The 12,469-nt window shown below is 69.3% G+C and overlaps 2 protein-coding genes across 2 annotated transcripts; one reads left to right on the forward strand and one right to left on the reverse strand.

The window, feature by feature from the left end:
• Positions 1 to 138: 138 nt before the first annotated feature.
• ZFYVE27 (zinc finger FYVE-type containing 27) lies at positions 139 to 4,774 on the forward strand. The gene is made up of 11 exons (XM_035545048.2): positions 139 to 369; positions 467 to 537; positions 641 to 827; positions 991 to 1,086; positions 1,254 to 1,366; positions 1,691 to 1,821; positions 2,001 to 2,072; positions 2,440 to 2,584; positions 2,868 to 2,914; positions 3,761 to 3,842; positions 3,979 to 4,774. The coding sequence occupies exons 1-11, from the start codon at positions 149 to 151 to the stop codon at positions 4,041 to 4,043; spliced, it is 1,230 nt and encodes a 409-aa protein (XP_035400941.2). The 5' UTR covers positions 139 to 148; the 3' UTR covers positions 4,044 to 4,774.
• Positions 4,775 to 6,963: 2,189 nt separating this feature from the next.
• On the reverse strand, positions 6,964 to 8,886 carry SFRP5 (secreted frizzled related protein 5). Its single transcript, XM_035545034.1, has 3 exons — positions 8,361 to 8,886; positions 7,676 to 7,753; positions 6,964 to 7,304 (listed from the first exon to the last, which is right to left on the reverse strand). Exons 1-3 carry the CDS (start codon positions 8,884 to 8,886, stop codon positions 6,964 to 6,966), a joined length of 945 nt encoding a protein of 314 aa, XP_035400927.1.
• Between the last annotated feature and the right edge of the window lie 3,583 nt (positions 8,887 to 12,469).

Raw genomic sequence — 12,469 nt, forward strand, 5'->3', positions numbered from 1 at the left:
CGACGCCGCTTCCGCCCTTCCCTTTGCCCTCACGGGGGCGGGGCGAAGGGAGGAGTCCCCGCCCCTCCTCTCCCTCCTCGCTCCTCCGATTGGCCGCGCCCGCGTGACGTCACGCGGCAGCCGGGCGCGCACCGGGAAGCGTCCCGCCATGCAGGCGGCCGAGCGGGACGGGGCGGCGGCGGCGGCGGCCGGGGGAGGGGGAGGCGGCCCCGAGCCGGCGGCGGGCGGCGCCGAGCCCCCCCCGGAGCCCCCCCCGCCCGGCAAGGCGGCCGCCTTCGACCTGCTGGGGCTGGTGCGCAGCTACCGGCGGCTGGAGCTGTACCTGGAGCCGCTGCGGGACGCCGCCGAGGCTGTGCGCTGCCTCCTCCGGTAGGTGCGGGGCGGGCCCGGTGCCTCCCGCTGCCCGTACCGGTGCTGCCCGCCCCTCGTCCCATTCTCTCCCCCCCCTCCCCCCTCCCCCCCCCAGGTGGCAGCGGCCGCTGTGCTCCCTGCTGGCCTGCCTCGGCCTCAACCTCCTCCTGCTCACCCTGGACCGAGGTAGGTGCGGCGGGAGGGCGGGGGGGGGGGGGGGCGGCACCCCCCCGGTGCGCCGCTCCCGGTGTAACGGGGTGCCGCTCCCCCCCCCTCCCCCGTCCCGCAGCCGCCTGGTACTCGGTGCTGGCCCTGCTGGTGCTGCTGCCCGCCCTGCTGGGCTACCTGCAGGAGACGTGCCGTGCCCGGCCGGCGCAGCAGGAGCTGGTGCGCAGGAGGCAGCACAGCGTGCGCAGGGAGGAGCTGCGCAGCGTGCGGCTCTCGCACCAGGAGGCCCTCGCCCAGGTCAAGGGCTTGTGAGTGTCCCCCCCCCACTCCCCGGCCCCTGCCGCGGGGCGTCGCCTCCCCGCGGGGCTTATAGGGGCGCCCAGCGGCCCGGCTTCACGCTGGCCCGGCTGCTGGGGTGCGCCTCCGGGGTGTTGGGGGGGATTTTGGTGAGCCCGAGGGGTCTCGTTGCAGCCTGATCCAGCTGGAGGGCTTCCTGAGCGGGCTGTGCTGCAGCTGCGAGGCGGCGTACCGGGTGCTGTACTGGGAGAACCCCGCCGTGTCTTCCCAGTGAGTGGCGCCGCGGTGGGCTCAGTGGGGAGGGGGGGGCAGGTCTGGGGGGCGGCGGTTGATGTGCTTGGAGAGGGTAGGTGGAGGGCCGGGCAAAGGAAAGGGGGGCTTGTGCTGTGGGGGGCGTTGATCCGCCCCGACCAAGGCGTCGTGCTGCTCCTCCCCAGGTTCTACGGGGCGCTGCTGGGCTCCGTCTGCATCCTCTACCTGCTGCCGCTCTGCTGGGTCATGGCCATCCTCAACAGCACCCTCTTCCTGGGCAACCCCCAGTTCTACCAAGGTGAGAGCCTTCCCTGGGGGCGGCCTGGGTGGGGTGGGTTGGGGAAAGGCCCTCTGAAGCTGGGCCCCCTGCCCTCGTCCTCTCCCAGTGCCCTCGTGTGGGCCCAGTGTCCCGTGCTGGGCTCTGCTGCGGGACCCGTCCCCAGCTGAGCAGCTCCTGGCTGGCGTGTGAGCAGAGGAGGGCTCAGGGCACTTGGCAGAGAAGGCTTGCGTGTGCCGATGGCCTTCCTGCGCCCTGGAGGCTGCTTCTGGCGGCCAGCTGCTGCGTGGAGGGGCCGGGGGAACGGGAATGCCCCTCGCTCCAGCCCTGATCCCCTCTCACCAGTGATGAAGGAGCTCAAGGCCTCGATCGAGCAGTGTCTGGGCACCAAACCCCTCGAGAGTGCTCCGGAGCCTGCCGAGCCCCTGCCAGCCGCTGCCCCGCCGGACCGGACCCCCACGCCCACCAGCACGGAGGTGAGGGGCGGCAGGGCTGGGACGTGTGGGGTGGGAGCTGTGGGGCCGCCAGGGCTGGCTGTGCCTCTGTCCCTCTGCCCACAGGCGGCTTTGGTGCGCCTGGCCTGAGAGCCCATCCTGAGCTGCCGAGGGGCTGCCCTGCCCTGCTGGGGTCTTGGCTCAATGCGAACCTCTTGCAGGACCTTAGCCCTGGCAGTGTGGAGGAAGCGGAGGAGGCAGAGCCCGATGAAGAGTTCAAGGACGCTATTGAGGTTTGAGCCTGGCGGGGAGCGGGTTGGTCCCACAGGGCAGCCGAGAGGGGCAGGGGGGCTGCTGGGGAGGGAGCAAGGTCGCGGCTCGGGGAGGGCAGGAGCGGGGCTGGGCGCCCCTGCAGCCTGACTCCCCCTCTGCTGCCTGTCCTTTCTGTCCCATGCTGCGGGGAAGGAGAACCAGCTGCTGGTCCTGGTGAGTAGCGCCTGGCTGGGGTGCGCGAGGGGGCATCAGCTCCGGGCTGCAGCCGGCAGCCTGCTCTTGGTTTGGCGGTGACTGGTGGCGACGCTGGGGGAGCACCCTGTTTTCCCGCCCGTCCCTGGGGGCGGGCTGTCCCACAGCCCCCAGCCGCCCCTCCGCTCTCCGCAGGAGGATGATGAGGGCTCTCAGTGCTCAGCAGACTTCGACCTCAGCCTCCCAGACAACGGCTTCATGAGCAAAAACGACGTGATCCGCAGCAAGGTGTCGCGCCTGACCGAGCGCCTGCGCAAGCGCTACCCCAGCAACAATTTTGGTGAGGCTGGGGGCCCGCGCTGGTTGGGGAGGCGCAGCGTAGCGGGGCCCGTGCCGCTCCCAGTGCGCAGCGGTGCTGGAGTGGGAGCAAACAGCGTGGCGTGCTGCCTGCTAGGGCTGCGCTGGCACCTCCAGCGACCTCGCCCTCGCCAGGGGGGTGTTCGTGGCCCTCCTGGGACGAGCAGGGGTGGCGGGGTCTTTGCGGCAAGCAGGCGTGGGTGCTCCCATGCCTCTCGGGTCCCGGGGAGCAGAGCCCTGCCTGACCTCTGCCCTGTCTCTGCCAGGGAGCTGCACGGGCTGCGGAGCCACCTTCTCGGTGCTCAAGAAGAGGGTGAGTCTTCGGCTTCTCCTGCTCGCCGCCCAAGTGAGCTGTTACCAGCGGGTGTCTGGCTTGCTCTGGCTGTCCTCAGTCACGGCCCGGCCGTGGGTGACCTCAGCTAAGTGCTGGGTGTTGTCACGTACCGAGTGGTGCCAGGGAGCCTTTGTGCCTTTGGAAGCTGCCTCAGGCCGAACCCGCACGTGCTGCCGTGCGAGGCACCTGCTCCTGTGCCCTGGTTTAGCTGTTGTCACCTGAGTGCTTCCCGGGGACGCGGAGCATGGTCTGCCTGGGGGCTCGTGTGGAGGTGGGAACGGGGCTCAAAGCCACTACAGCGTGTGCCCAGAGGAGCGAAGGCCACCCCCGTTGTCCTAGCTGAGTCCCCCTGCGTGATGCTTGTCGCGCAGCCCTGGGCAGGTACAGGAAGGCCGCATCTCATCCCTGCTCCGGATAGGTATTGCTTGCTGTCTCCCTGCTGCCTGCTGATCTCCAGACTTGGGGCTCCTTCCCTTTTCTCCTGGGTTAGTCTGGTGCGTGTCCGGGACTCTTCCAGAGCTTGCGTCCCTGCAGGATTACAGCATAGGAAATTACAGTCTGTGAACCTCCCCGAGCCTGTGGCTGCAGTGCTCTCCTGTGGTGTTAGAGCATACTCGCATGCGGATCTAGCATTGGGCCTGGGCACTTTGTCCTGCTGTTGTTGTCAGGCTGCCATTCTGTGACCAGGGCTTTCCCCCCCTCTCCCCTCCAGCCGGGGTCGCTGCTGGCAGTGCCCTGGCACTGGAGCTTGCTGGGGAGGGCTGGGACCTGGCCCGGCAGCTCCCGGTGCTGCAGTTAGCGCCTCACCTCTGTCTCTCTCCCCAGCGGAGCTGCAGTAACTGTGGGAACAGCTTCTGCTCCAGGTGTTGCTCCTTCAAAGTTCCCAAGGCTGTGATGGGAGCCACGGGTGAGTGGAAGGGGGAGGAGGGCGGCGCGTTCCCCCTCCCTGAGGGGTTCGCAGCAGGTCGCGGCTGCGGTCCCGAGCCCTTAGTGGGTGCTGTGGCGGAAGGGGGACGTCTGACACCTGCCTTCCTCCTTTCCAGCCCCGGAGGCTCAGAGGGAGACGGTGTTTGTGTGCGCGCTGTGCAACCAGGTGCTCACCAAGTGACTGCGGCAGCTCGTGGGCGCCGTGCTGCCTGCTGCAGGCCCTGCCCTTGCTCGCCAGGAGCCCGCTTCCCAGCGTGGCGTCACCGCCCTGCCGGAGGACCTCTGTGCTCGCTGCTCCCCCCGCCAGCACGGGGCTGGGGGCAGACCCAGGCGGTGTTTGCTGCACCGTGGCTCCCTGCAGCAGAGCGCTGCCCACAGCTGTGCCCCCGTCCCTGCGGCTGCCCCCCCGCCCCAGCCCCAGTTGCTCAGTGGGGCTCCCCAGCACTGACTGCACCCTGCTGAGAGCTTGCCCGGGGCCTGGCTCAGTGATGGAGCAGCCATCCTCCCTCCTTCTGGTCCTACCTCCACCTCCTGGCAGGGGCAGAGCAGCCTCGGGGCTCTGTCCCCACCTTCCTGAGCGCTGTGCGGGGTGACCGCTTTTGGGATCGAGTCGGAGCTCTGCCTGCGTTCCCAGGAGATGTAACTTCGGTCCTGGCTCGGCTGAGGCCCTGCTCATCACTCCCGTGTTCCTCGGCCTCGCTGCGTTCAGGTTTAGTCCCCGTCCCCCTCCCCGTCTGGCTGTAGCAGAGGAGGCGAGAGGGTGAGTGTGGGCTGGGCTGCGTGAGCGGCTCTCGGCTGCGGCGAGAGAAGAGGCGTGAGTTGGTGCTGCTCTGCGTGCGTAGCGACTGCTGCTTCTGCTGCAGGTTAACGTGTGTGTATATAGAGAACGACCAATAAATCTCTTGCCACCGGCTGGACCTTGCCTTGCCCCAGCGAAAGCCGCCCCATTCCCTGATGTCTCTGCAGCCTTGGCTCCTCCGTCCTGCATGTGGCCGCGGAGGAATGGTGTCCGCCACCTTGTTACTGCGGCTTCCATCGTTCTGGCATCCAGCAGCCTTGTTGCCTGGGTCCCGGGGCTGCGTGGAGCTGCTCCTCCTTGGCCGTGCCAGGGCCTGATCCTGCTGGCTGGGGGCGAGGCTCCCCGCCCTGCCGAGGCGGTGGTCCCGGCAGCTGCCCGCCCGCACAAGGGTGACCTTTCCCTGCGCGAACAGCAAAGCTCGCAGCTATCCCAGGAATGTGACCCTGGCTGCTGTGCAGCTGGGAACGGCCGCGGCCGGGCCCCCCGCCAGCCAGCTGCAGCTCCCCGGGGGGGCCGGGCCCTGGGGCTGGCAGCGCCCCCGCCCCCGGGCTGACACCCACCGATGCTCCGGGAGCACGGGTCTTGGGGTACCCCGCGGCGTGGGAGCTGGTGTGGGGCAGCCTCTGGGCTGTGGGCTCCTGGACCCCTTTCTCGAGCCCTGCCCTTGGGAAATTTGGGGAGAAGCTGAACTCCGCGTGCCCGAAGTGTGCTGGGCGTGCTACGAAGCTGGGGTGTTTGCTGGGGGGACGCTGGTGTGCGGAGGGGCAGGGGGTTGAGCTCAGCTGGCTCGGGCTGGGGGACAGGGAGAAGTTGCTCATCTTCCCAGAGAAAGCGCTTGGCGAGACGAATGCGATGTCCATGTATGCCTAAACGCTCCTCAGAAGGAGGCTGGTGACGCAAAATACAGAGGGCTACAGATAAACGCGGGCTGTGGGAGATGGGGATTTATTTGCGCACTGCAAGTTTTGCTGTAAATGACATAATTGATGATGTTTATTCCTATGGCAGCGCGCTGAGCAGCCTCGGTCGGAAAATACCTCCTAACACTACTCGAGTTTTTCCTCCCCAGTTTTTTTCCACCTTGGCTGGGGCAGAACCCACCTGCCCCTGTGCCAGGCTGTCGCGGGGGCTGCCTGCGCCCTGCCCCTTGCTGGCGGTGGGGCAGGAGCACGTCCCGCTGCTGGGAGCAGGATCAGTGCCCCCTGGGGCTGTGCCCGGGGCGGGGGGGGCAGCAGGAGCAGGGCTCGCCCTGGCGTGGGGCAGGTGCTGGGAGAAGCCAGGCAGAGGCAGCCCGCAGCCTCAGCTCCCCTCTCGTCCCCAGGGGCTCCCCCTGAGGAGCTGCAGTGTGCCGCCGCCAGGCGCCGGGTAAATATCCCGGCCTGGGATCTTCGTGCCTGGCTAGGCGGCCAGGACACCCTGTAACGCAGCAGGCTCAAAAATGCGCTGGGTAAACAGGGCTGGAGCAGGACGGGGGAACCCTGCTGCCCCCCGAGGAGCCAGCCCGGGGCTGCCCTGGTCCTGTGCTGCAGGGCAGGAGCTGGTGGTGCCCGGGGATGGGGGCTGCCCCATCCAGGATCTGCAGCCTCCTTGTGTGCGCCCCAAAACTCCCAGCCCGCTGCAGCTCCTTCCCTGGAGCTACAGATCGAGCCAGGACCCTTGGCTGCCCTGTCCCCTGCTTCCCGGGGTCCCGAGAACCACAGGGAGCAGGACGCAGGCTTCTCCGAGGCAGAATAATTTACTGGGGTGGGGTCAGGCTCGGACGGGGGGATGAGGGGTGCAGCGGGGCCGGGCTGGAGGTGGACCCCCACTGTTGAGCTGTGTGGGATGGGAGGGCTGGGGAAGCCCAGGCAGCAGCTGTGCACCTCCAGGCACTTGATCGTGGGAGCTGGGGGGGCAGTCTGCGGGCACGGAGGGCAGCAAGGAGCTGCCTTGGCTGCGGGGGGGGTCCCTGCAAAAGGGAGGGGGGAGATCCAGGGCTGGGGCACGAGCTCTGCAGGAAGGGGACACGGCATGGGGATGCTCTGGGGGGCTGGAGGAGGGATTTGGGGAGGCTGAGGGTCTGAGTCACGTAATTAGGAGCTGGGCAGGGGGTGCAGGGTTGAGGTCTTGGGGCAGCCAAGGGAGAAGCAGGGGCTGTATGCGCAGGCAGGGGTCCTGGGGGTGCAGAGCTGGGGGTTCAGGACGGGACAGGGGTCCTGGGTGCAGATCGAGGCTCCCTTGAATGCAGCTGGGAATCTCCGGGGTCCTGGGGTGCCACCAGGGGTGCGGAGCAGGGCGAGTGCAGGAGTCCCGGGGCAGAGCCCTAGCGCTGCCCGGCCCCGTAGAGCAGGGGGTGGTAGAGGGGGCAAGGGTAGGAGAACATGAACTTGACGGCGAACTTCATCTCCTTGTTGTGCTTCTGCCAGGGGTAGATGGCGAGGAGGAGCAGGCGGCCGCCCACCTTGCGGCCCATCACCAGGAAGCTGCCGCTGAGGCTGTCGAGCTGGGGACAGGGGCAGGAGCCCGCGTTCCTCATGTGCAGCACCAGCTTCTTGGTGTCCTTGCGCTTGAGGGGGCCCAGCTTCAGCACCTTCTTCTTCTGGGCGGCCACCAGGCGCCGCTCCCCGTTCTCCTCCGTCACCTCCTTGATGCGCATCTTCACCACTGCGTGGGGACAGCCGGGGGGGCACTGCTGGGGGGTGCTGCGGGGGGTGCTGGGGGCACTGCTGGGTGCTGTGGGGTCTGGGGCAGGTGCCTGTGCAGGACAGGGTGCGGCGAGTCCCTGGGGCTGGGTCCTGATGAAGGGTCTTGGGGGAAACCCCTACCTCATGTCCCGTTCTGCCTGTCCCCCACGCTGCCCTATTTCTGAGGCACCCCAAATCACACAAGGTCCAAGGGAAGGGCTCGAGTGGGTTCCCACGGGGCTGTCCCTGGACAGCGGTGCCTTTTGGCCAAACCCCTGCCTGGGCTGCTCTGGGGGCAGCTGGCGCTGTCAGGGGCAGGGGGGTGTCGGGGAAGGGGACCCCAGCACTCACCGAAGTCGCTGGAGCACATCTGCTGCATCATGCCGTCCGCCTTGTGCTCCATCTCGCACTGCGTGCAGATCCTGGACACTGCGGGGTGACACCAGCTGCCGTCACCGCTGGCTGTCACCGGGGTCAGCTCGGTGGGGACACGCTGAGGGAGCCCTGGCAGCCCCCGGGAGCTGCGCCAGGGTGATGGGGGGCACCCAGTCCCAGCACCCGCTTCCCAAGAGGGACAGGGAGTGGGGTGACCCTGCCAATGCTCTGGGGCGCAGCAGGGAGGGTGGCAGCGGGGCGAAGGGTGCCACAACCCTCAGTGCCTGATCCCAACCCTGCTCTGCATTTGGGTGACGTCCCTTCCCCTGCCCGAGGGGACAGCCACCAGCAACCTGCACGGGGCGAGGGGGCAGCACAGGTGCAGCGCTCAGCGCTGGGTGCTTTGGGCTGCTGTGATGGGACGTGGTGAGAGGAGAGGGACACAGCTCCCGTGGTCACCCCCAGCACCGCTCCCTGCTGCCCTGGGGCAGCTCTGTGCAGGCAGCGAGGGGCGCCCAGCCAGGGCTGCTGCCACCCTGGGGGCTGTGCTCCTAGAGGAGGAGCAGGGATGGGGGCTCCGCGGTGGCATCCCATGTGGGTGTCCCTGCCTGCATGGGTGTGCACGTGTCCCATCCCCTGTCGCAGTGCCCTGCCCGCTTACCTGGCGGCGGGGTGGCCTGGCTGTTCCCGAACTGGACGGCGATGCAGAGGTCGTGGTCGGAGGGGAACTTGGCGCAGTGCAGCATCTCAGGCCAGGGGAAGCCGTAGGACTCCATGACGGGGGCGCAGGAGTCACGCACCACCTCGCAGAGCGAGCGGCATGGGTAGACGGGCCGGTCGAGGCAGACGGGGGCGAAGAGGGAGCAGAGGAAGAGCTGGGTGTCGGTGTGGCACTGCTTGGCGAGCAGGGGCACCCAGCTGCTGGCCTGCTGCTTGGCCTCGGCCATGGACTCGTGCTCCAGCAGGTTGGGCAGCCGCATGCGCTTGTAGCCCACGTCGTAGCAGAGCTGCATGTCGGCCGGGATGTCCACGCACTGCGGCTCCCTGCCGTAGAAGCGCCCGCGGGGCACGCTCTCGGGCTGCCAGCCGTAGTAGTCGTAGTGCTGCCCGCTGCCCAGCGCCAGCAGCGCCAGCAGCGCCAGCACCGCCGTGCCCGCGGTCCTCGTGGGGCTGCTCGCCCGTGGCATCGCCGCAGCCGTGCCGTGCCGAGCGGGACCGAGCCGGCTGCCTGCTCCCCAGGCGCCTCCCACGCCGCCCTTTCAAAGGAGCCCGCAGGCCTCGCCGGCAGCCAATCTGCTCCGGCTGCCGGGCCCCCCCCGGGCATGGCCCCCCGGCCCCACGCCAGGCCGCTCTCCCTCCCTCCCCGCCGCCAGCCCTGCCTCGCACCGCGGGGTGGGCGCACGGCGCTGCTCGGGGTCCCCCCGGAGCCGTGTCCCCACCGGGGGTGATGTGCTCCGGGAGGATGGCTCAGCACCGGGGTGCTTCGTGCCTCCCTGCCCCGCGGGGAGGTGGTTGTGGTGCCCCCGTTACCCACAAGCACAAGCCCAGCCTGCCTGGTCCTGGCGTGGGGTGGGGGACCCCGGTTCCTGCCCTGTCCCCCTCCCCTGGAGAGACCCCCCCGGAGTAGGGGTGTGGGGTGCAGGGGCTGGGGGCGCAGGACAGCCCGGGGACCCCGTGATGCTGGAGCACCCACGTGCACGGTGCCACCTGCAGCCTCCGCTCCTGCTCCGTCCCCTTCCTCAGGTCTGGGCTCTCTGTCACCCCAACCTGTTGCTCCCCATTGAGACAGGACGAGGGGGCTGGGGGCGGGGGGGGACGTTCAGACCCTTTCCCAGGCACTGCCAGTGCCTGGGGCACGGGAAGAGCCGGAGCCCAGCGGGACGTGCCGGGGCCACATTCCCCCATCCCCTTGGAGATGGGCCGTGCTGGGGGTGCCGGGCTGAGGACCCCATTAGAAACCCATTTGTCTGCAGGGGTTATCTGGGGCGCCCCCTCCCCTTCCTGCGATCGATGCCCCGGCCTGGCCAGCGCCCCCGTGCCGCCCCCAGCCCCTGCCCGCCGGATAAGGCGCTCTGCTAATGGGCGGCAGAGCAAACAGCCCGCTGCAGGCAGGCGATAGCAGCTGCCCTTTGCCCCGGGCAGGGGGCAGGGACGGTCCCCAAAGCCCCTCCAGGAGCCATCCGCTATGGGGCCGTGCTGGCAGCCTCACCCCCGCACCGTGCCCGTGCCTGCAGCCCGCTCGCCCTGCCTGTTTCCACCGTGCTGGGCGCAGCGCCTTGGTCCACAGCCCCCAGGGATGCTCGCTGCTGGCCTCGGGACTGAGCTCGGCTCTCCTGGGCCAAGCCCCGGAGATGGCACCGTTAATGTGTAACCGCCGGGAGCACGATAAGATAGAGCGGCCCCGTTATCAGGGCTGCCCGGTAGCAGGAGGGGAGGGTGTTGGAAGCATCGGGTTGTCCCAGGAGGAGCGAGATTGCCCGGGGATAAATGGTGATGGGGAATAGCTAACCTGTGATGGATGGCCTGGGGCAGGGCAGCGGGGAGCTCGGCTGATTGCTGCGGGTTCTCCGCTGGGAAGGGGCCAGGGAGCAGGAGCTGCAGGGGCAGGGGTGGGAGCCTGAGGGATGGAGCCGTGGGGGCGTGCGGGGCCCGTGCGTGACGCTGAGCCTTGCCCTGAGCCCTATCCGAGGAGCAGCCTTGGCTGGTGGGACTGGGGATGGCGGGGGGGGGGGGGGCAAGGGGCTCCCTGCCAGCCCCTGGGCCCCCCGTCTGTCACGATGCCTTCATTAGAGCCACTGAGTCACCTCCTGGCAGCGAGGCTGGGGGCAGCAGGGCTGGGCTGCAGAGGGTGTTCGTAGGGACCGAAAAAAAAAAATAAAATAAAAAAGGCACGCTTAAAGGGCAACGGTTGGGATGGGAAGAAGGACCTTGGCTCCTGGGGATGTGTCCCAGCTCTGGGGGTCCATGCTGCACCACCCAGGTGCCCCCAGTGCAGGTGGAGCTGGGCCGTGGCCGGGGCGATGGGATGGGATCGGCGCCCTCCCGCTGTGGCAGCTCCCACGGGTGGGGATGAACGGCGCTGCCCTTCCCCGCGCCCTGTCTGCGCAGGCTGTGCCCGCGCCCGCGTCCCCAGCCGGCACCGCACAGTGGGCCGGAGGCGTGACACTTGCGCCTGTCACTCGGTGCAGCGAGGCCACCAGCCCTGCCACCGCCTGGGTCACCCTGCCCGGCACTGAGACCAGGACGGGGGCTATGGGGGCTGCCCCCTCTGCGGTGGGGACCCCAGGGATGGCCGGCCACGGGGACACGGTAAGGGGACGTCCCCTGCAGGGGGGCTGCCCCCAGCCCTGCCCCGCTCCCCCACCAAGGCACCGGTGCCGGGCTTGGGTTGCACCCAGCGTGGAGCCACCGCCCAGCTTGCCCCGCGGTGGGGTGCCGGAGGGAGGTGAGGGCAGGGGGAGCACGGTGGGACCGAGCTGTCTGGGGGGCTGCGGGACCCCCAGGGCGGTCAGGATCGGCGGTGGCCACGCACTTGCCCTGCGCCCACACACGCTCGCGCTTGTCTCGCGGCCCCAGGAATGCGGCTGGCAGCGCTCCGGGCACAGCTGCGGGGCCGCGGCCACCCTGGCGCCCTCCCAACCCCTCGGTGGCTCCTGCCCCGGCTCGTAAATCCTGCGAGCACACAGAGCCGCTGTGTGCTGCCCGCCCGACCCCCGGCCCCGTGCAGGGCAGGGACCGCGTGGGGACCCCTCGGCGCGAGGCCGGGGGACAAGCCCCTTCCCTCGCCTTGTGCCTGAGGACGTGGGGACCTCTGGGCAGCGCCGTGCAGGGAGCAGGGGAGGTGTGGGAGCCAGCCCTCGCCCGGCCTGGCTTCCCAGCAGGAAGCTTTACAGAAGCTGGTCCGTCATTTTGGGCACCTCCTGCCCAAACCGCATCCCTCCCTGCCCGCTTGCTCGCAGAGCCGGCAGCACGTGGGACCTGGTGCTGCGTCCCCCCCGCCGCACACCCCTCGGGTGGATGCAGCCAGCCCTGGGGACGTCAGTGTCCCCTCCCTCAGGGTGCTCAGACTGCGGGCAGTTCGAGGCAGCGTCCCTCTGGAGCAACACCTCCTGCACCAAGGGCCACGCTGGGGTGCCTGGAGCTGTTTGCTGGTGGCTCGGGGTGTGGGGGACGTCCCCCCCCCCCCCCCCCCCCCCGTGCTGACACACACACACACCTGGTGCCTCCAGGAAAGGTTATCAGCTATCCTCCTCGCCTCCCAAATGTCACCGTTGTCCTCGACAGGGCGGTGAGCTCATGCTCCCCCCTCGCCGTTCATTCAAGGCCCCCCCAGCGCCGTGTGAAGCGGCTGCCAGGGCTGGCACTGCCCTGGGTCCCTTTGAAGTGGAGCCGGGAGCTGCTGACAGCCCCGACGGGTGGCTGCGGGCTGAGGAGGGGGCTCTGTGCCCCCCAGATGGGCAGGGGCTCGGTGCAGGATGGGGCTGCAGGGGGGTCCCCTCCGATGGTCCACAGCCACCGTGCTGGGAGCGCGGGGAGGGTCGGGGCTGTGGGCAGGGGGTGCAGCTCCATGCACCAGGGGACGTAGTGGTGGCACCCCCTGCTCCTGCACCCCTGTCCTGTGGGGAGGATGGCTCTGGAGCAGGGAATAACGGGAATAAAGGCAGCTCCCGCAGCAGCCGTGCGAGCGGTGTCCGCCTCTGCTGCCAGGCAGCCTAAAAATAGCCCCCTGGCAAAGCAGGGGGAGAAGGGCCGTCTGCTTACAGCCGGAAA

Source organism: Cygnus atratus, chromosome 7 (genome assembly GCF_013377495.2).
Source record: "Cygnus atratus isolate AKBS03 ecotype Queensland, Australia chromosome 7, CAtr_DNAZoo_HiC_assembly, whole genome shotgun sequence".
Taxonomy (NCBI): Eukaryota; Metazoa; Chordata; class Aves; order Anseriformes; family Anatidae; genus Cygnus; species Cygnus atratus.